At 38.8% G+C, this 23,989-nt stretch overlaps 1 protein-coding gene and 1 pseudogene across 1 annotated transcript in view; one reads left to right on the forward strand and one right to left on the reverse strand.

The window, feature by feature from the left end:
- The window catches only part of igdcc4 (immunoglobulin superfamily, DCC subclass, member 4), a 55,265-nt gene extending 34,223 nt beyond the window's left edge, over positions 1-21,042 (reverse strand). Inside the window, exon 1 of the mRNA XM_085156397.1 lies at positions 20,422-21,042. Within this exon, the coding sequence (XP_085012523.1) occupies positions 20,422-20,488 (67 nt within the window). The 5' untranslated portion in view covers positions 20,489-21,042. The remainder of the gene's footprint in view (positions 1-20,421) is intronic.
- On the forward strand, positions 3,616-5,587 carry LOC146525996 (uncharacterized; annotated as a pseudogene).
- Positions 21,043-23,989: the final 2,947 nt, after the last annotated feature.

Raw genomic sequence — 23,989 nt, forward strand, 5'->3', positions numbered from 1 at the left:
TGCATACTAGTTTACTAGGGCAGCAGTACTTGTTGATCACTAAAAATGTGACAGACATTTTAAGTTTAACCATTTTATTGCTGCATGTAATTACATTTTTCATGTCAAGCCAGTGTTCCATCCTTACAGTCGATATCGCATAACCCTATGAAGGAAGACGTATATACAGCTGAGAGACAAAGGGACCAAACGCCACAAGTGCATACAGGTCTTTGTCTGGGTGTTAGGTAAAATGTTGGCAAATTAAACATTTTTCCATTTAATGTGACAAATTTGCGAGAAGTCATATTTTGAACAATATGAATATATAAAATGAAGAATAAATAAATAAATATCGAAACATTAATTTTGAATCATGGCTATAAATAATTTAATATCCAATGGGTTGCTCGATAAAGTGTCTCCATGACATGATGGTGTTCACCTGTGCTCACTTAGTCTTTTTATCATTGGAAGAGTGTTGTCTGCATGTCTATTTTCTAAACTTTCTAGACTGTAAGCATTTTTATAGTGGTTTTTATGGTTATTTCAGTAACTTGATCGATAATCAGCAGACACTCAGCCACTTGGGAAGAGTAAAAAAAAATTGCCTGACAGTCAAAGTACACAACATTCCCAAAAATGCATAAATAAAACAAAGGTAGCATGCACACACTAAACATCAGCAAATGTTGTGCACTGTGAACACAGTGCCTCAGGCAATGTTAATGCAAAGTTTGATCAAGACTGATCCACTTTTCTATCAGAAGATGGGGACCATACAAACATAAATACATATATTGTGATCATTACAGTACGATGGCTACTTTTATTTGAGTCATTCTCTTTTGAATGGCAAATGGTAAATGAACTGGTTCTTATATAGCACTTTCCTACTCTATCTCAGCACTCAAAGCATTTTGCTCAGCTTGCCGCATTCACTGATTCACACCTATTCACACAAGCATTTTTTTCTAAGCTCTGTCTATGTAAGTGGTTTCAAACTAGCAAATGAATATATAAATGAATGCTCTAAATAAATATTTATGTTTAAATTTTCATCCAGACATATGACTTAATGTATGTCTTGATGTAATTTCATATAATTTAAACATCCTCTCTGCAGATCTTATTACCACGCTTTGTGAATTCATCTTAAAAGAGTCTCTCTCCCTCACTCACACACAGTCAGATTTCTTTCAGCTTGTCTTTCTCTGCTGTTGGATTAATTAAGTTAATGGGAGATGGAATTTTTTCTTTGATTAAATGAGGCCTGACCCCCCACAGACACTTCCTGATGAAGAGGCTGGGTAATGCTGAGAAAGGTTGTTGCACAGCACTCTGATACACACACATCTGCCATTGAGACGACATTAACATGCACGCACAACCATGCACCCAAAACACATGCAGGAACCGCATGCAAACAACTCGAAAAGATCAACAGATTGTTGCGTGTCGTGCACTCACATGTGTGCAAGTCAGCATGCACAGTCACAGATCACCTCCGTGGCCCCTTGCTTTCCCTCTCCCATTTCAACTAATTAGGTCTCATTAAGTCATTAAAATGTTAGCAACCATTTCCCAGCTCACTGCCAATGGTTTCACTCGGTGCAAGGTGAGGATGTTTCAGATATAGATGTTCAGATATTATCCCACTGGTCCCTAAAAAATGGATTTGAGGTATGATGAGGAATATGCAAGAAAGAAAGGAAATTGATTTTAAAAAGGTTTAGCTATCTTTACCATTTTAAAACATTTTGCATCATAAAATTATTTCAATAGCTGCCTAATCTCGAAAGGTAGCTGTAGCAATTTCATAACAAAGAATTAGCATGACCTACTATCCTTTTAAAGATGCATGCACAGTAAACAGTTATTCTATATTTCAAAAAAAATGATATTTCATATGGGAATAAAACAACACAGTTGCACTAGAAACCTCAGCATGTCCTAGATATGTGCCCATGTGTCATAAACACAGACACACTAACATGTATTTGCCCCACAACACACTCACACATGTATGCGCTTCTGCTCAGTAACTCAGTAACTGTGTGTGTCTCATGAGGACACAATGTAGTGAAGGGGGGGGGGGGGATCTGTGAAGTGGCCATTCTGCCATTTTACTGTACAAGTGGGAGCTGTTAGAAAGAACAGGGTGCACTCTGGGATATAGTAGCGGCTGTGCAGTCTCGCTGAGCTGTAGTGAATGGATTGTGATGGCAACAAGCCAAGATGTTCATAGCTAAATGGAGAGAGAACAACAGTTTGAGAGGGAATGAAACTGAGACAGATAAATGAGACAAACACAGTGAAATGAAATAGTGATGCAAACTATTGACCATAAATGATACACTGCCCTTTTGACACCACGCCTGAATTTTGTATGGCTTTTTAATTGCAACAGCAAGATACTGTAATTTGGATAATGTGACATAAAGTTAGATGTGTCACTACAATAAACAGAGAAATTGCTAGGCTAAAGGCTGATTTGTAATCCTGTTAAGAATCAGATGCACAAAGAAGAAAAAAGAGAAACGAGAGACACACTGACAAAGACTATCATTCAGTGAGAGAAAAGAAATAAAAGCCAGAGGAAATGGAGACGTTAGAAGGGCAGTCCACAGTATTTATCCCATTGGTCCATTTCTGTTAATGGATCACCTATTCACAAAATGTTTGGAAGAACAGAAGGAGAAAGCAGGAAAGCAGCAGGGGGAGGAGAGTGACCCAACACTCCGAATATTTCACTCAGCCCAGCTCACTGTCAACAGAGACTGGACACCCAATGACCCTGAGGCCACAGCTCAGGTTTCCACAGCTTCTAAATTCAAGCTACACAATACCCAAGGCTGTTCAGGAACTCAGAGATACCAACAAAGAGACTGGAATGAAAATGAACAAAATAATGTTGTGTGGATAATGCTGCCCATATCCAAACACCTGTTATATTACACTTGTCTTTATGGAATAGTAACAAAGCCTAAGCTCTATGTACAGGTCTTTGCTTTGGTGTTAAGCCAATAAACAATAACTGTCAAGAAATTTTTAATTACATGATTATTAAATAAATAAATAAATATGCATTGTAACATTAATTCATTCATTCTTTTACTTGTAAGATGTGATCAGGCTTAATGTTAACAGATTTTCTGATTTTGTCCAGCCATCCATTCATTTTCTTTTGCTTATCTGGGGCTGCGTATCAGGGGCAGGAGCCTATGCAAGGATCCCCAGGCTTCTCTCTCCCAGCCGCCTCCTCCAGCTTATACAGCGGAACACAGAGGCAATCCCAGGCCAGTGAGAGATATAATCTCTCCAGCGTGTCCTCGGTTTTCATCTGGAGGGACATCCCCAAAACACCTCACATAGGAGGCCTCTTTGCCAGATGCCCAAACTGGCTCATTTCCATGTGGGGGAGTAGTGGCTCTATGCTGAGCCCCTCTCACTTGGCTGAACTCCACACCCTATGTCTAAAGGCCAGACAGCCTTCGGAGAAAGCCCATTTCCACCACTTGTATCTGCAAGTGGTGACATCTAGGGATGTAGATGAATGAATGAAATAAACAACAGGTGAACTAGAGGCGTACCTCAAAAACAGGAATGGTTTTATATATGGAGGCCACTGACATTTTCCCCTCCTCATTCTTTCTGGGGGTTTTTTTTGTTTTGTTTTTTAACCTAGGGTGCAAAGAAAATGATAAAATCAAAAGAATTCAGTGACATAATGAAAAAATTCCAAGTGAGATTCCTGACATAAAATCTTTGAAGGGACTTCAACGCATTTGGGGATCTAAGAACTCATAAATTTAAACCTTAAAGTCACACGGACTAAAAGTCTTTAGTAACCATTGATAGTAACCGTAACCAGCCTTAAGAATGAAGTCATTGATCATGTGTCCATATGGACTGAGGCACTTGCTGGAGTGCATTTCCAGAGTAGCACTTCTTTCACAATCTGCCGAAATTACTAAAATTATAAAACAGTATTGGTTGGAGCTACTTAGTTTTTCAAAGTCTTTCCCTGAAACTATTATGTTGTGCCATGTGCTTGAAAAGTGGCTGTTTAGTCTCTCCGATGTAGAGGTCTGGGTATTCCTCGCTGCACTGTACAGCATACACCACATTGTTAAGTCTGTGTTTGGAGTTTTGTCTTTCGGGTGAACCAGTTTTTGTCTGAGTGTGTTGCTGGGTCTGAAGTAAACTGGGATGTTGTGCTTGGAGAAAACTCTCCTGAGTTTCTCTGATACACCGGCTACATAGTTGTTGTTGCGTCTGTCTTTCTTATCCTCCCTCGCTGGTGTCTGATCTTCTTTCCTGTGCATCTTTGCTGACTTTATAAACGCCCAAATAGGATAACCGCATGTTTTAAGTGCTTCCTTTACATGTGTGTGTTCCTTCTTTTTCCCTTCAGGCTTAGAGGGAACATGTTCTGCCCGGTGGTGTAGGGTCCTGATTACCCCAAGTTTGTGTTCCAGAGAGTGATGTGAGTCAAAGAGGAGGTACTGGTCCGTGTGTGTGGGCTTCCGGTAAACTTTGATGTTCAGGTTGTCATTCTCTTCAATGTGCACAGCGCAGTCCAGGAAAGGCAAACAGTTTGTGTATTTGTGTATTCCCTGCTGAACTTGATGTTTTTATCCACAGCATTAATGTGCGCAGTGAAAGATTCCACTTCTTGTGTCTTGATTTTGACCCAGGTGTCGTCTACATATCTGTACCAGTGGCTGGGTACTCTTCCTTTGAAAGAGCCAAGAGCCTTCCTTTCCGCTTCCTCCATGTAAAGGTTGGCTATAATAGGTGACACGGGGGAGCCCATGGCACAGCCATGTTTTTGTCTGTAGAAGCCTTTGTTGTATTTGAAATATGTAGTGGTGAGGCAGAGGTCTAACAGTGTGCAAATCTGATCGGGTGTGAAGTTGGTCCTGTCTTCTAAGGAGCTGTCTTCTTGTAGTCGTTTTCTGACAGTCTCCACTGCCTCCGTGGTGGGTATGCAATGGTTTCATCTGGATCCAGGGTAAGCTTCTGGACCTTGTCGGTGAAGTCGGTGGAGTTCTTGATGTGAAATGTGTCAATAAAAGAAACATCAGCGGAAGGATATCCTCCCATGCATCCAACACCACCTCCCAGTGATGCAAGACAAACTGGGAAGGCCATCCAAACATGCAGGGTGTCTGTAGTGAGGGCTCAGCAATGCAGTAATGTGACCACTAATGAAGTCAAGAAAATACCAGAAATCCGTCAGCCGGTACCACCACCAAAAAGAGAAACTGGAGAAAGGCATAAAGGGGAGTATTACCTGTTAACACTGAAAAAAAGCAGACATAAAAAGGTTCTATAGAAAGACAGAGTAAAAGTTAAACCAATACGACAACAAACCGCTCAGGGTACAGCCTTGAGCAGGTCAGTTTTTGGAGCACCAGATATACCTGCTGAAAACCTGTACCAACATTTTTCACATCCTGTCCATAGCATAAGATATAGACATTTGCACGTTAAATCCTCAGAACTAAGGCCCTACTGTTCCAGCTGTTATCGTCACTAGCATCAAGGGCTCTGCTAAAAAAAAGTTTTAGAAGATTAAAATGCAACTAAGCTCTGCAGTTTCTTGAGAAATGCAGTTTATTGTGGTAAGATTATTGGTACTGCCATTATCTGCAGTATTGTAGGGTGCAGTTTGGGGTTTAAAATTTGCCCTTCTTAAAAACATGCTTTGTGTCTTTGTAATGTTATGTAATGTAATGTTAGCTGACGTACGTGGATGGATGTACGTGAGAAAGAGGCAGACAGGAGCAGCTAGGATTTAGCTTAAATACTTGAAATTATGTTGATTTATCTTAATTTTCCTGTAAACTGTAGTTTGGTCTTAGCTAGAATTACCTAGCTTACTTTAATTCTGAAACTGTGTAGAAATCCATTTCAGACACTGCCTAATCATTTGTCTCAGACGGAGAGAAGCTGAAATTTGTGGCATTTCTTAAGAATACTTTCATTGCGTTAGTTGCTCTCAGAAAACCCTTGTTGGTATTTTTATAGAGCTGTTGTGTTTCAGTTAAACCCACCAGACACGACTGAACTGAAAACAAGGGCAAACTTTACATCAGAAGATGTGCGGCTGTGTTACTTTCTTTCACACATTAGTCTGACTTAGAATTATTGTTTTAAAACACCAGTCACACAAACAAAACAATGCACTGAGGCAGCAACATGTTGTTGGTTTTTTTCAGTGGAGTCTGGTGGCTTTGATCAAAAGAATTGCTTCAGTTTCTCTTCACAAAATCTGTTCAACAGCAGACCTGAAAACACTTGAAATACACCCTACAGTTAAACATGATTTTTGTTAGCCAAAATATATTTTACTGCTGGTCATTTAACAGCAGTACACTTAGGACAGTGTTAGCAAGTTGTTATGATGCTCTGCTAAGCAATGTTACAGGACAAATAGTGCAGGGAGGGAGCTGGACTACGGTTTCTAACTGAAAGAGACAGCGAGAGCAGATTCAAGCAAATCAAATGATAATATTCAAATGAATCAGATCATCAACTGTCACTGGTTTGCACCTGTGTCAGGGGAGCAGCAGTTAAAGTTTCCATGGTGATGGCATTCACTGTGTGCACTGTAACCGACTGTCTCGAAAATGGGCTTAGCACTCACAAAATGCCTTATAAAATCCAAACTGTCTATTGTATCCACCTGCTTTAAAGCTGCTCTATTTAGCTGTGATTTAAAAAAAAAAAAAAACGTGCTCAGGTGTGCTATGAAAAAATAGATTGTTTATTCTTTTCTCCAAAAGTTATTGCTCAAATTATTACGTAAGTATATGGAGAACTTAAATTGCACTCCTCCTACTCAAATCTTCTATATCCCAAAATGTACATCTATTGGCTTCCAGAGAAACCACGTCTGAAAGAAAACAATTTTTTCCAATGATTTGTGGGTAAAATTATGGTCATAGAGTATAAATTTTCACCTCACCGACAGGTTAAAGAGAATTTTTCCATTAGAATTTTTCTGCTTCTGCCATTCTGTTTATTAATTAGTCCACAAATAGCTCTCTCGTCCACTTGAATGGAGCGGGATTTATTTTTTTGGCAACAATTTGAAAATAATTTACATGTGTCTGAAAAAGTAAGCCATCCCACCCCCGAGCTAATCAGTTTGGTGCAAGAATGATGTCTCTGTGTCAAGCAATGTGGGAGGATAATAATAATATTAATAATGCCTTATATATGTTTGTATGTTCCCTGTCTCCTCCAAGATGAGTGCACCATCTTGATGAAACTTTGTATAAACATTGCCTATGGCACTGTGATGGTCAACATCTAAACTCTGTATACAAATATTTTATTCAAACTCCATAATCATAAATATTTCTTCATTTGAAATTTCAGTTGAGCACAGAGTGGAATGTCATATTACAAGGTGTGTCGCAACATAAGGAATTATAGCCTCACACTATAATGTTTCTATGGTTGTATGTTCCCTGTTTCCCACGTGTAGCATGGGGGTTTTCTAGTATTAACAAGGAATTTAACCAACACCAGAAAAGTTGCAGAAAAGGCATTCGTGATTTAAAAGTCACAAAAATGACAGAAATCTCTTCAAATGTACTTTCAAAGTATGACTGGAGAACTTGTTGAACACCACATTCCCAGCTATCACTATGCATGTTATTAACCCTTTAAAGCCGGTCGAGCGGGCACGCTCTGTTTTGCGTAACTATTTTTAAATCCCGGTAGCTCTGCAACCGCGTAAGCTAGCGCAATATTTTTTTTTGCATATGAAACCGGAGGAGTTGTACTTACATCTTATGCCATCAGCGTGTCCTAGGTCACAGTTTCCTTCCACATATAGCTTTGCAAAAACTGCATAAAAAGCGCTTGCAGCAACAAAAACATAATATTCCAGAAAAACACTTTGCCGATCCGATCAGCTGTTCATAACACTTCCTAGTTGGAATAGACGTCAGCGCGAACTTTTGCATGTCCGCCATTACCTGCCCGAAACCGGAAGTGACGACATTTTCGCGGAAACGTAGGTTTTTTTTTTACCATCAGGCCCTTATGAACCTATACTGGTGTTTTTACAAGTTATCTTTGACTTTATAAAATTTCTGTGTCGTTTCTGGGATGCTTAGGACTCATATTGCACTGCTGGAAATAGTTTATTTTGATGCATATGCTGTTTTTTTTGCAAATTTGCACTATAATATTTATTTTCGTTTTTCCTGCAGTATATAAAAATTGGTGTATTTCAAAAATAAAACTATGAAGACACTCAAAATAAATTTCCTGTGGTAGGAAACTATTTTGTGCAACTTTTTTGTATTTACAGTTTTGAGGGATAAGCCTCTTAAATTTCTCTAACTAAAAATATATGTTAAAAAAGCAAAAACGATTTTCAATTTTTCTGTAGTTTATTGCACTTTTTTGCAATTTATGTAATTACTATGCACTTAATACAGACATATTATTAAGATCTGGGCTATAATGGTTGTATTGATGTATAGCAACTTGAAATGCTCCCAAAAATGGCTCCACAGCATGTAAAAATATAATATGAGCTCTGGCGGACTTGGTTCTATGGTAGGTCTTAAAGGGTTAATGTGTGCTTTTTGGGCACCATGCAGTTGAAATGTTAGTGGATTGTGGTTATATAGCAAAATTGCCTGACTTTTGCAGAAGTGTGACAGTTAATGTTGATTTGTGACAAACTCCCTTTTTGTCAGACTACAAAACAAACTGTACCTTGAGCCTCAGGAGCTATGAGTTGTAGAAAACATGGAATCTGCAGTTCGTTGAGCAAAGAGATCTTACAGATTTTTATGCTCTGGCTGTCTACATTCTAGTAGGAAGAAAGCTGGAAACCTTGAGGCACCCCATGTGCCTCCTCTCTTAGATAACACAAGGTTAAAGTTGTTGTGCTGTGCTGCAGAATATATTTCAAGTTGCAAAATTCCTCATGCCTGTATTTCACACTTGTACACTTTTATGGTGAATACCCCAACAGAGCAAAAGTTTATTTTAAGAGATTACGACACTCACAAACTGGTTCTACCTTCAAGGATCCCCAGTACATTTCAGGAATTTAAAAGATATTTTGAATTTCAGGAGTGTTTGAAGGTTAAATTTGTGGAGTTTTTCACTTGGAGCTCCGTTGAAGAAGTACAAGACAAACCCACACTAAAAGTTCTGATAACCACTTATGAGGACTTCAAGAAGAAAAATAATGACATGTTCATTTGTGTGCTCATGTGGATCACAAGAAACCATTGGTGGTTAAAAGCTGTTGTCTTCTTTAAAAAAAAAAACTTAAGGGTTGGAATTATTTAAAATAGTAAATGACCGCCTAAAATTGTAAAAAATAAAAATAAAAGAAATATTTTTTTTTAAATCCTTGTATGTTATTGTATTAATTTCCACTTTTAAAAGACCTTTACTGGCATTTTGTTGTTATTTTATCCCTGCCATTAATGTGCTTTGAGATCAAGAGCTCAGCAAGGTCAAATTTTTTTTGGCATTTTTATTTTTACTCAGAAAACGACTAATAAAATTTGTTCTTTACATTTTTAGGGCAATGCTTATTTATGAATCACTTAAAGGTTTCAGGATTCAGAATCCTTTCACTGCAATGTCTCTCTCTTACATCACTGCTACAACCTAACCTAGCAATGATACATAACCTCTGAATAATCTGTAATTATTATCTTTCAGTGTTCTGTCACACACACACACACACACACACACACACACACACACACACACACACACACACACACACACAGACAGAGAGAGAGAGAGAGAGAGAGAGAGAGAGAGAGAGAGAGAGAAAGAGAGAGAGAGAGAGAGTTTCACAGTACCAAAAAACCCACAGCAGGCCAAGTCAACAAAATATAATTTCACTGTGTTATTTAATTCATGACGTCAAAGCCGTGATGGTGGGAAGCAATAAAAAATCCAGCATATGAAGAATGAGAGTATATGAAACCCACAATTTCAAAATGAAATGAAGGATTAAATTAGTGCCCATATAGGTGCATGTTAGGAAGTCACTCACTGCTTTCTCACTGAAGATCAGTCACTGTCATCTCAGAGTCCTGTTGCCTAGGTAACTCTCTAAAGTACTTGCCACACTCTTATATGTCAGTCAGCGGCGTCTTTGGCTCTCATTGGTAGTTGCTTCAGTTGCCTGCCTCGAAGTTGAGAGAAGTTTTACCCACTTTTAGACGTTATTTCAGCTTTGAGAGTAAAGTGACACAGAGCAGCTAAATAGGATTTAAGACACTTTTTGTGAAGACAGACGACCACAGCACACAAAAACAACGATAGCCACTTTTCTTTGTGCCAAACCAGTAGATAATTGATACGATTGGTTAGTGATGTTTATACTGTATGTAATGTGCAACTGGGTAGTACTTGTGTTGGAAACCCAATACATGGTAATGATTTGTAGGACATTACTGTGCACTGAATAATAAATACAGGCTGAGTGCACTGGGAACCTGGTGTAATAACAATAACACTGAGCAGGCTTCAGTGAGTAGAACTAAGTATGTGTGTTTGTGTGGTAAGCCTGGATGGCTGAACCCAAACCTCAAACCAAGCTGGTTTTCCTTTATACTAGTGTTTAGTTTCAGTGGTACCTTATTTTGCCAATTGAATTAACTTCCATCAATAGATACGAGGTACAAAAAATACCCCCACCACTTGCTTTGTTTGTGGCGAAAAAATATCCAGCATATGAAAAAATCAATATTTTGAAGCCGCAGCTTCAGAGATCATCTGAGCGGAGAAGCAGCCAGTGATAAACCCTGCAGGGAGACAGACATTCTCAGGTTTCAGTGTGCAAGTAGAAATGCTTGTGTAATAGCAAAAACAGAAAATCTCACTGACAGATGCACTTTAGCGCTGTCTAAATATTTAGGCTTTTATTTTGTATAGTGTAATTTTAAAAAAACTGCTTTGGCTATATTAGCTTTGTACTGAGAGAACAGACTGCATCTGGATCATGGTATACAATCCATTGTCTTTGAGACCGCTGATGTGCTTGTTTCTCAAATTGAAACTATTTATTAGGTAAGCAATTGTACGTATAGAGGGCTCAGTATTTCACTGAACCCATAGTGAGGTCACGAGTCACTCAGCAATGTGAACAGCTGCCGTGTCAAGTGTTAACTGTTCCAGCTGTGTTTCCTCCCAAGACAATACACTAAAGTTCTTCTCATACCCAATCATGGGCACAGATACATGGTCACTTCACTGTTGAAAAGCAGATACAGTGAATTAAAGAATTAAGACAAGCAGACACACAAATCTAACTCAGTAAAGTATATTCTGATGCTCCATAGGGAACTCTGGATTTCTGCTCGGTTTGAATTGTATAATTATTTAACTCAAAGCCAACTATCTAAGTGGAAGACACGCGGCCAATTCAATCCCAGGTTTCTTCATTACTTTAATGGCATATGTGCCACCTGTTAAACCAAGTGACACACATTAAATATAATCAAAAACTTAAAAGCTGATAAGATTTTGTGATTTTTGTTTAAAAAAATCACAAAACCATCATTTGGCTTAGTAATTAATCACCTAATCATTTCAACTCTAAATGGTTTCAAAACTTCTACGTTACCACCTCTTTCTCTATTTGTCAACTTCTTTGCACTGCATGCGGTAACTGAGGAGCACTGAAATTTTAATAAAGTGATGAGCTATGGCGCTTAACATGCATACTTTTTTAAAATAGTTTGTTGTGCACATATTCTCACAACCAGTGTAACGACAACTGGCTTGAAAGGGAAAAGAGACAAACATGGGAGCAGAACAGAGAATAAAGGATAAAGAATGAGAGAGGGGGCGTATCGGTGCAGTCCCTCATGCCTCCTGCTCTATGTACAGTGCTCATTCATCCCATTCTGGCTTCCTCCAATCACAAAGCAGCTTTCTTGCATGTGGGGCCTCCCAGCAGCGTGGGGCCTCCACATGGCTATGTCAAGTGCCAGACCCTCTTGCATGAGTCAACAAAGCAAGCAATAAAACCAACATGGGAGTAACACGGGAGATCCAAGTCGGAATCTATTTATTCACACAGCAGACAGTGAACTTACAGGAGAGGACTTCATGGTAACATCCGTGGTGATGGTATGAAAACAGACTAAATGCAGACAGGAGATGATACACCTGCAAGGTAGTTAAAAAAAAAACACAACCACAAAAAAACTAACTCTTTCCTTGATGCTTCTTTTTCAAGTGAAGCATATGTTACATTAAAATGCTCATGCACAAGGATCAGGGTTGAGCATCTCACACTGTGTCATGATGATGAATGAGACTGTTATGTGGCACTACCTGGTACACGCACTGAAGAAGGACAGACTGCACTGAGCAAGCTTCACAGATTACACTCGCACCAGGATTCTCAGTAATGACATCTCCATCACAGAAGAGATGTGCTGTGATCTTTAAATAATATAGTGCATTTGAATGAGAACTAAAGGGTGTGAATACTCAGAATGAATTCACAAATGACTGTTCAAGAGATTCCTAAATGTATGCTCTCTATTGTGTGATGGCAGAATATATTATTGAGTAATCTAGGAACTAAAGTTCAGCCCTGCTTTGAATTTCTAGTGGAGCTTTTCCCACCGTGGTATGCACTCAGTATCACTATAACTCTACAGATAAACCAGCATCTTCCCACCTACATGGCCACCTTTAGTGTAACTCCTCCGCTCTCATGTGACCAAGCATACAGCCGGGAGGAATGGAAGGAATGTGAATGCAGGTTGGTTAATCAAGTGAGCACAACGCGACCACTGACACTGTCATAAAAATGAGCACAGGAATAAAAAGAAGCTTGCCAGTGTGATAAGTAGAACTACGATCTAGTGGTCATCATTTAGTGTGGCTAAAGGTTCAAGTTTGCACAACACCTTAAGTCACTTACTTTGACCTGAGTAGCTCGTATTCCATTATGTATATCAATTACACTATGAGGTAAACCTCAGTGACCTAGTAAGCTAATGGGATAAAATTACCAGTTCTATATAGCATTGCAGTAAAGTCTCTATAATAACAGGTAGTAGTGTTGCTGGACAACAAATCAGAAAGAGCCTGATTCACTTAGATTTGATTTCCATATGTAATGGAGGTAAAACTCACTGGAAAAGCTTATATAAGAGAAAATTACTTTGATCTCTTCACAATATATGTTTTACTGTAAGTTGTGAATTTTTTTACATGACTAAATATAATAAAACAAATACTGTATGTTCTTCTTCAGATGATGAAAGAAATTATTCTATAACCTAAATGGTTACTATCTAAAATTAGGTTTAACCATATTGTAACGTAAGCCAGAAATGGAAAAAGACAGAGAAACTATGGACACTTAAAGTAAAATCATATAATTTCAGCTCACACACTGATGTCTGTTGCAGGCTCAAGATAGAGAAATCCAATATTATTTGATCTATAAACTGTTCTTTTATAATACACATATGTATTCTTGGTGAAATTAACACCTCATTAGTTTACAAGGTCTTGTTATTAGATATTTTAAAAGGTCACGCTATTCATTTCAAAACAAAATACATTCTCACAACAACAACCCAACCCAGAAGAGCAAATCATTTGAATGCATGGCAGACAAAATCAAGCTCAAGGCTTCCTCTCCTTTCATGCAAAGATTTCTGTGCTTAAGATTGCTTTTCTGGCAGCATGAATAGGCACACACAGGGCAGCACAAATAAAAAAAAATCAACATATTCACTACACAAATATACCCAGCTGAAACCCAGCCCAGGGCATCTTTAAATAATATGCATCCTAATTTAGCATGTGCTCTCTGGGGACGGGATCAGGATGCACACACAAATCGCAGCTGACACACCCACGCTTACACACAAGTGAGCGAAGCAGGCACACCGGGTGCACTTTATGTACCTTTAGCAAACACACACACACGCAGATACTTAATTTAACGCTAATGTATAATTAGGTAGTCTCAGCAAGCACTGCTGTCCAACATGCTTAGATTTGTACCTCTCAAGAGATCTGCATACATATATTCACAGAAATATTGAAAGAGAAAACCAGAACATTTGTCCTTAAAAGTACTATTTTACATAATTTACAATTAAATCAGAAATTGCAACTTAATGCAATTACATGAAGGCACAACAGTGATGTTTTAAGAAAGATTGTATATACAAGATTGTGTATGCACAGACATTTATAATAATGTTAAAGCTGTTCCACCCATGAGCAGTAACAGTGCAGCAAATTGCTAAAGTCCTTCTCCAGATGGCTTGCATCCATCTCCAAAACCAGTGCTTAATGTTTTGTAGGTGCCATTATACTGCAGGTTTAACAACTGTCTCTAAGGTGTCCTTACAACAAAACAGAGGTGAATGCACTCTATACATTAAAGATGATGCTAGAGTTTAGGAGAGGCATAGGTGGACATCCCTAGGAGACCTAAAAGTGCAGGTCAGCATCGACTCCATCATAAAACAACCTTGCAGGAAATAAATTATGGGTTTCTTAAAGTTTTATGTTTTTTTGGAGTACGCACGTTAAATCATCCACGTCAGCTAAAGTTCTGATAGAAGTTTGATACAAAAAACTCCAGATTCAACTCAAATAGTGCAGTGATAAATAAAAAATGACCTAGAACTGAAGAAAGACCTAGAGATCCTGTGTTTGTGTGTGTCTGACAGCCAAATCTTTGAGAGCTGCTCAACCTAAAAGCAAACTCAGGATAACCTTGTAAAGAAATAATGAAACTGTCCACTTTTTTAATCTGAGTTGGCAAGAACTTTGTGTGTTGTTTCATGATACCCGGACTGTCATGAAAAATGCCATTCAACTTCATCACAGTAAGTGATGCAACATCTGTGATGGTGATGACTTCCCTGTGCAGGAAATGGAACTTTGTGATTGGAGTTATAATGTGAATTTTATATCTAAAAAAAAAAAAAAAACAATCTGTACTCTGCAAACTTCATACCAGACTTCTTACTGTGAGTCAGTGCCAAGCTGAAAATCTCTCCCCTTTGTGTAACTTTACATCACCATGACATTTAAGCTAGACAATGGACTTTGCACCACAGTACCCTGTTGCAGTGTGTGAAATAAACTGTTAACTTAAAAAAAAAATTCCCTCCCACCACTATTCTTAGCACCGCAAACTCATTTAAGCAATAAGAGTTTTGCAGTAAAATTTCTATCATGAAAATATTAACTTTGTTACAAGCTGCTGAGATGACTCTGTCTGACCTGAGCATATTGGTGGAATAAATCTGTTATTTGTTTGGGGGGGGGGGGTTGAAACTGTGAAACTGACAATTCAAATGATTCCTAGAGAAATAAATCCATCCTCTGTTTCAGCATACAAGGTTCTTCTAAAGATTGCTCATTCAGGTAGTCTACAGAGATTTTTGAACTAAGCCAAAATTAAGACATCTACAATGAGGAAGTGCTGGTGGGCTGGCTTGGAGCCTTCAAAGGTATTCCAAGAGCATATCAGAGATGTTTGCTTATTTGTACAGTTTTCCTTACACGACTCCTTACACGGTTGTTTTGGGGGTTCCTTTATGAGCACTAGTAAGGTCAACATTACTACTGTAGCTTTCTATATAAGGTAACATTAGGTTAATACAGGGATGAGAAAGCTGTGGTAACTATAAATAACCACACACATTAATTACTGCCAGTTTTGGCAAAGTCTAATAAGTGGAGAAGACTGGCACTAGAAGGCCAAGTTAATGCAGCTTTTCACTGTAAACTTTAGGCCAGTGGTTCCGTAACCTCAGGGTTCATATTTCTTAGTGAGTCATAAATAAGCCAAGCTCTTTCATCTTCTTTGATCGAACTTATTTGTAATAAAAAATCAAATTGTTTTAAAATAAAACAAAGAGTCTATACAAGCCTCATCAGGTTAAATGTTAACTTTCATGATGGTATAATTAGAAAAACACTGAACAAGTATGACTTGCTTTCAATATTTGCCTCTAAAAATAAGAAAAGGACAGCTTAGGTCTGAAAAGCTGCATCTGAACACAAGACTTCTGGAAATGTGTTCTTTAGACAGATGAGACCGAAGTGGAGACCAAATGCAGAATGCTATGTTTGATAAAAACAAAGCACAGTTTATCAACACAAACACCTCATACCATCTGTTAAGCATGGTGCCGGTGATCATTTGAGCTTGTTCTGCAGCCACAGGACCTGTGGGCACCTAACATTCATTGAGTTAACCACAAACGTCTCTGTATACCAAAGTAATATAGAGTTAAATGTAGGACCGTTTGCCCAACAACTATAGCTTGGCCAAATTGTTTGTTGAAAAAAATTACTCTAACCAATCATTTTTTAAATGTATTAATTGACATTATAGGGCGCCGAGCTGTCATAGGAGCTATGCAGTCAGTAGGAATTAACAGCTGAAACTACAGCTCCCCTCAGCTTCAATTTACAGGCTTTACAGCAAGTTTAACTTTATTGTTTAGCTGTCAAGTCAACATTTCTATTGCTTAACTTTGTTTCTACTGCTCTCACAGCATTGTTTTCAGCTGAGGCACATTCTTGGATTTGACAAGAAAGCACTAAAAACCTTGTCAGCACCAAACAGCAGACACGTGGTTTGGTGAACAAAGAGGAACATTTTCTTCTTGAGTGAGTGGAAAGTAAAAACTAAACTAAAAGAGACTAAAAGTTGGGCTTACATTCACCAGATGATGCAACTTCAAATGATAAAGTTGCTCCATAAATTATGTCCAATGAATTAAATCATTAAATTAATCTGACTGGGTAGTTTAATGGGTATCATATAGTACATGATGTAAATACACCTTGTTTTGATTAGCCTTAAGTCTTCTAGATATACACAAAACAGTGCTTCAAAATAAAAGCCCTACAACTTTTTTAATTCTTGGAACTCATTTGAACCAAAACCCATGAGCCACTCACAATCGACTTTGAGTCCAGCAGTTAGGAAACAATTCTCTAGCATACTTCAGCAAAATTTTAGAACATTTCTGGTCAATGTATCCAAATCAGTGATACAGTTTGTACTGTGAATGTACTGTGTCTATCTCTGTGTTTACATATTTGCTTGGTGTGTGCTGACTTCTGTCCTGCAGGCACACTGGCTTTCACCCATAAAAATCAGGACGAGCAGTTTAAAGAATAATGGTGATTGATATAAGAAGAGAACATGTAAAAAAATAAAATAAATACTTTCCTGTCTATTTAAGGCTTATGCTACTCTGTAACAAGTGCAGGGGACTAATGTAGGATGTCTAACTACATATGACAAAGTGGAGAAGCATTACAAAACTTGCTAGTGCAAAGATTTCCATTTAATAGGACCTGTAAAATGGTAAATTAACTCAAGTGTCATTCTTAGTCAGCGCCTAGGCTTCATTATGCCCTTTTCACTGTGTTTATATTCATCAAGTGCTTATAAAAAAGGGTAAATGCATTACAATAGTCAGATTGATTTGCTCATAAAGTCTTTCAGGACTGTGGATGTTGTTTAATTGTGTCTATTAATAACTGTGCAGTATTCTATGACTGTGAACACACAGACACATGGGCAATCTGGCTTCATTCATTTGCTTCTGATGTGTTAAGTGAAGCTGACAGATTTGCCTTTGATCTTTAGAAAGTACAAAACAGTTAATTTATACAAGCAGACATGGCCCTTGCCCTCAAACATACCCCTTTAGCTCCTGTCATTCTATCCATGGCCCAGAATTAACCCTAACCTCTATTCAGGAACAACCTCAGGTCCCATAAACACCATCATCCACAACAGTACAGTAATGTACTTCCTAAACCTAGCAAAATTCACACAGAGGGGAAAATGTCTGAGTTGTTTACTTATCTTGATGACAAAAAGTATAATTATTTGGTAATAACACATAATAAGCAACCTTTTAAAGCACGTTGCTATCAGCAGTGCTGATAATTACAATTGTGGGATTTGATGACAAATGTTAAATATCACAATGGATCTTTGAATGTGAGTTTTTTTGATGCAATTTTTAAAACTTACAAATGTATGATTTTATTGAAATGTTTGAACTGCCTAATCCCAAAATGTCCAAACTCAAAACTTTGCTGTTCTCACTGTACAAATAAATCAACCTTTTCCCAACTCTTATCATGCATAACCTCCACACCAATCAGTATTTACTTGCAAAAGATTTCATCATCTTGCTGTGACTGCCCACAAGTGTGGCACTCACTCTCTTGTCAAGAAGATCTCAACAGAAGTTATTCCTTATTCTGTATATTCTGGAATCTTCAAGGCTTGGTAATCTAGCTCTATATCATTTGTATCCTCTGACCTCTTACTGCTATATCAGATGGAAGTCAAGGTGGCACACCTCTAAGTTGCCTGCTTCTTAAGGCCATCGTGTACATAATTGAAGAATGAGTAATGGAGCTTATGTGTTGAAACTACAGTATCTCAGAGGCAAGTGATGTCTGCCTGGATACAAGCATGGTTCTCATATACATGCATTCCATTACACTTGACTTTTCGCTGCCACACCAATCCACCAAGCACCAAACTGCCTTATTTCTCATCACTGTTGGTAGCAATCACTGCAGGCCATAACATACCACAGCAGCAGCAGGAAACCTTTCTGCAACTCCCACCAAAGGATAAACTACACAAGCTGTTCAATGAGACTAAAGTAAAGAAAGAGGCATAGTTTTTGTGTAACTTTATGGTGATATTAATAGCTTGTGTATTAGTACCACTTTCCAGATGGAACTTTACGGTGGATCAAAAGACCCCAACATGGAGACTGAATGCAGCCTCAAAGCATAACAGAGCCTCTACTGTGTTTTGCACAGTGATGATTGTAGACACTTACTGCTACACCTCTCTCCTGACCTCTTCTGTACATATTCATGATGATGACTTGAACCAAAGTTTTTTTTTTCCTCCCTAACACCCGTTACCAACAATTTTCATATGAGTTCTTCTGTAATTTGGGATGCTTCAGCCTCTTCTCCTTTTTTTCTCTTTCACAGCATCCACAATATGCTGAGATATGCCAATTTTGTGGCAAATAACACTTTCAGAATCACTTTGCTGTTACAAAAATACAATTGTCTGCCTGTCACTCTGTGTTGTCTTTGGCATTTTTATAGATTTGACTAATTTTTAAAAAAAAATCACATGCCACTCTAACCTGCTCCCAAAATGTTTAATCTGTCCACACTGCCATGCACATATATACATGGCAGGAGTTACATACTTTCTCATGTCTGACTAGGAGTTACAGTACCCACTGATTTCCAATCCTCTGCCAGAATTTCAGTTTCTAGGTCTCTGCTCCATGTGTTTATCTTATAATCCAAACTCTCTGAGGAACAAGATGGAAACAGATTATGAAATTCTGATATGATGCTCTTCTTGAGCTGAATGTTGCCCCAGTGATTTCATACAGAAGTGTTCTGACATGTTAGACAGTCATCAGACAAAAATCAGAAAGTTGGGCTTTGGAATAAAAGGTTTTAAGGAAATCAAATGTTCTATCTTTTTTGTTTCCTGACCACTGGTAAGCATTTTACTCTATAAGAGCCACTCGTGTTCTGCGCTGGTCTTTTGTCATGTAAATCCGGTGACCAGACAGTCTCTCACCGGCTCATCGCCACCACTGTTAGCATTTTCCTCTTCAACCAGCCACAGCAGTTATTAGGAAATAAACTTTTTGCTGTACAGCTATCATATTCATCATGATGCATCCATCTTTAGATTTCTATAGATCATACGGCAATCTATAAATATGTAGAATACTTTTGATGATGTTACACTGTCTTCAAAAACCTCTCCCTCAACTTTTCTGAGCCATGCAGAGGGGAAAACCACAACGTCCCTTGCGCACATCAGTGCACTGTAACAGAAAAAGTTAACCCCCCCCCTCAGCAGCAGAACACGAAATAGCGGTGTGCTGCAGGACATAGTTCTATTTCTGAACGCACAAGCCCATCACACATGTTATTATTGTGAGTCCGATTCCCTGGTTTGGATCCCAAACTTCCCACGGTCGCTTCAAAGCCCCTGGCCGCCCTGTGGCAACATTCAACAACACTGTGGCTACTCCTTGGGCAATGTGCTGCAACTTCCCATCGCCAAAGCTTTCCAACGCGTCCTGAGAGAGATACCAATGAAGTACCCTAACAACAACCCCTACATCGTGGGGATTAGAGAGGCCAAATGAGGTGAACACTGAATACGGAGGGGATATTGTACAAACTGTGCAAGGTGCAGATTCACCCAGTAGCTCATATCTGTTATCGCAGTCTACTTATGTTCTGAGTAACTGCACTTCAGAGTAATACGAGAGGTCCGCTGGCTCACACATGCACCATACAAGAAAAAAAGGGAAAAAAAGAAGAAGATTTAAGTGAGCGCTTTACCTTGCTTGGATGGACCACAAAACAGCGAAAGAAGACAGAACAGCCAAATTGTACTCTCCACCGCCATGTACAGCCTTTGATTTCCACCAGTGGGGTAGCAGCTTGAGTCTATACAACAGCTATACCGTTATAGCGACATTCATATGCTGGAATCCGCTATTGTCTCCGTCGGTGCGTAAAGGAGTCTCTGAGAATGTTTAGGGTTCTTTGGTTAACAGTCTCCCTGGTTTTCCTAACAATAAGGTTGCATTAGTCGGGGGAGAGCCGTCGTGTCTCTCGGCGCTTCAACGCCATGTTGCGAACGAATGTTAAGTGTGTGTTGGCTGCGGGTCCTAACACAGCACACACACACACACGTGCGCGCACTTTCACGCACACGCACGTTCACCAGACACTGGCTGGCTGGTCGTCGCTGGAGTCCTGAAAAGCTTTCGGTGATTCTAACACACCCTTACTTCGTCCCTTTTTCAGCCCCATGCTTTCCACTAAGACTTTATTGGTCCGGAGCGAATGCGTTGTGAAAAGCACCTGAAACATCAAATCTTTCGAAATACATGTTTATTCCAGGCGCCCTCTCTCTCTCTCTCTTTCTCTCTCTCTCTCTCTCTCTGTCTGTCTAAAATGATGAATTCGTTAGAGTTATGCCACAGTCTCTGCAAGAGAAACACCAAGTGTGGAGAATGGTCTGGCTAAGTGGTTATCTGTAATGACTGCTAATGCGTTGCCCTGAATGAACCCGATGTCGGAGGCACTTGGGATGTTTATGTGCGCTCATACATCAAAATACACATCAAACGTTACCCTTAATCATGCAACATCTACACTCAGTCATTCATGTAATTCACGCAGTATTTCTTCGTTTTTAATTATTTTTCTCCATTTCTTGTGTGTGTGTGTGTGTGTGTGTGTGTGTGTGTGTGTGTGTGTGTGTGTGTGTGTGTGTGTGTGTGTGTGTGTGTGTGTGCATGCACCTTTGTTAACTACTGAACGAACGCCCGTGTGTGATAAAGCTGGTCAGTGTAAAGAAAAAATGGAGAGCTGGAGAGACACATGTGCACCCAAAGCAAGTGCAGCCAAGAGGAGGAGGAGGTGAGGAGGAGGAGGGGGCGTTGGTGGTGTGCATCCCAATCAATCAAACAGCTCGCCTCCTGCTCCGGGTACTGGGGGAACCACTGACTTCTGCATGCAAAGACATAGCAGGAGCCAGCTGGAGCCCAGCCTTCCCGGAGCAGACAAAGACTCGCCTCGTGCAGCGCGCTCAGCATCACTGACACCAGCAGCATCCGCACATACACTACCATACAGAGAAGCGCTGAAGGAAAAACATAAATAAAAAGCACATGCTTTACCTGTTACATGTGGCTATACAGCAGCAGAGTTCACGCTATAGCTTCTAATTACACTGTAAAAATCCAATAGCGCCACATGCAACATTTGATGTAACATAAACTGCTAAATTGCTTGCTTGAATGAAAAAGAAATACCACTGTGATTCATTGTGGGCTCAGCTTATTCCATAATGTGTGCTTTCAAAGATATAGCTCACTCTCAAACAGGATCTACAATATATATACAAAGGATTCTTTCTATAGAGGAAAGACAAGCAATCATAAAAAGGCTGTAATGAAGGACTTCCCTTTGGTAATAATATCTTGCCCAGCCAGATTTCTGCTCTCAGTGTATTCATTTAATACTGATGGGAGATTGATTTGAGCTGATGAAATGAAATGGGATGGATGTATTTCCCAGGTGTCTGATTAAAGCAAATGTCTGGGCCATCGGATTATGTGATTGCACTGGAAAACTAATAGCACCGCTGTGTCCTCTGTGATTGTGGTCAAGCTGCAATTTCCCTGCTTTTCCCTTTTCCTTCCCAGCTGCTCTGAAATGATGAACACAAATTAAGAGTTTTGGATATGTGCCTCCATCACTCCATCACTGTGTATGTGTGCTAAATGTGGACCTCTTAACAAATGAAAGCAGTGTGTGTGTGTGTGCTTAGCAAAACATGATTATACAATACAACCTATTTGTTGCATAATTCAACATTCATAAGTCTTACCTGGTGGAAGGGATGATCCCCTTTGCTTTAACCTATGTTTTTGCTTTTTGTTTTTCCTTAAGTTTAACCTGATTCCCTTAAACCACAAAAATCAAAAGAACATGCAGCAGCAACAACCGAAACATCATCTGCAACTTGTTACCCCCAACAGACACAGCTGGTCACGCACTCAGACTGAGACTAGTTACTCTGTGATTGAACGTCATCCTCTCATTAAGTAGTTTTATCTGATGTGAAAATTGTGTGCTCTGGGAATTATTACAGAATTTCGTTCCAGCAGGCACAAGTTAGTTTTCACTATGAAATAAAAGCCAGGATACCAAAAGACAGAGCAGGCCAGCTGCTGATGAAATTATTTACACTTTTGATGCGTTGCCCACTGAGATCAATTAGGACAGTAAATTTGTCTGGCTTAAGTCAACAGCAAGAGGTTTCGGTAGTTTCTCTTGGCAGTAGAGGTAGGCTGCCTTTGCTGTGTTTCTTCGAAAGCAAATTAGGTTTTTCTACTACAGACAGTGTTGTAATTGGTTGGTGAGGAGCTGAGCAACTGCGCTGAACTCCACAATATGTTCATCTTGTTAACTGCTCTTTTTACATTATTGGAAAACTTTTTTTTGTTTTTAATAGGTAGTCCGCTCACACTGCCTCCAGGTTGGCAGTTTTTTTAATCAAACTACCTCAATGCTGTTTGTTTGGTTTTTTTTTTTTGTAACATTAACATTAGTATTGTAGTCACCATTAAAATAAGGTTCTATATATATGCTTATACTTTATGTATGGTATATTTAGGATTTCTTTTTAATTTGCTTTCTACCAGTATATTAATGTTGCCTGACAAATATACTAAATATATCATCCTAATGTGTATTAGAGCAAAAGTCAAAATAAAACAATGTGGGCTTTCTCTTTTCTATCTATGAGCTACAGGCTTATTTATGCAGCCTGCCTCATGATGACAACCTGTTTATTATTTATTAAAAATACAAATAAGAAATAAATACTGCTCAATTTACCGCTGTTGCATGTCCATTATAGGTACCCATATCCAGTCTGTGTGAACATAAGATAAGTGTATTTTTTACTTTAGGGAAAAAAATACACTTCCTTCAGTGTTTGAAATGTATACTGATATCATCACAAGGTTCATTAGCTACTCTGTGGTCCAGAGTAGCTAATGTGGTTGTAAACTATTCATATGCCAAGATGATGTATGCACCATTAGAAGTAATTATTGTGTGATAAATATGTATTTTGGTCTTTATGATAATACATTTATATGACCAAGTAAAAGATTTGGAAAATACTATTTCAGTTATTTCAAATGCTTATTTTATTACTGTCATTTTTTTTTACCAGGGTGAGCTATGCTGTTTTGTGGTTCATTATATACAGCAATCAATAAGACTGTGTAGCAGTCAGTTACCGCCACAATTTCTTTTTTGCTTCTATTATTATTATTATTGTTGTTGTTGTTGTTGTTGTTGTTGTTGTTGTTGTTATTAAGAA

Source organism: Neolamprologus multifasciatus, chromosome 1 (genome assembly GCF_963576455.1).
Source record: "Neolamprologus multifasciatus chromosome 1, fNeoMul1.2, whole genome shotgun sequence".
NCBI classification, from domain to species: Eukaryota; Metazoa; Chordata; class Actinopteri; order Cichliformes; family Cichlidae; genus Neolamprologus; species Neolamprologus multifasciatus.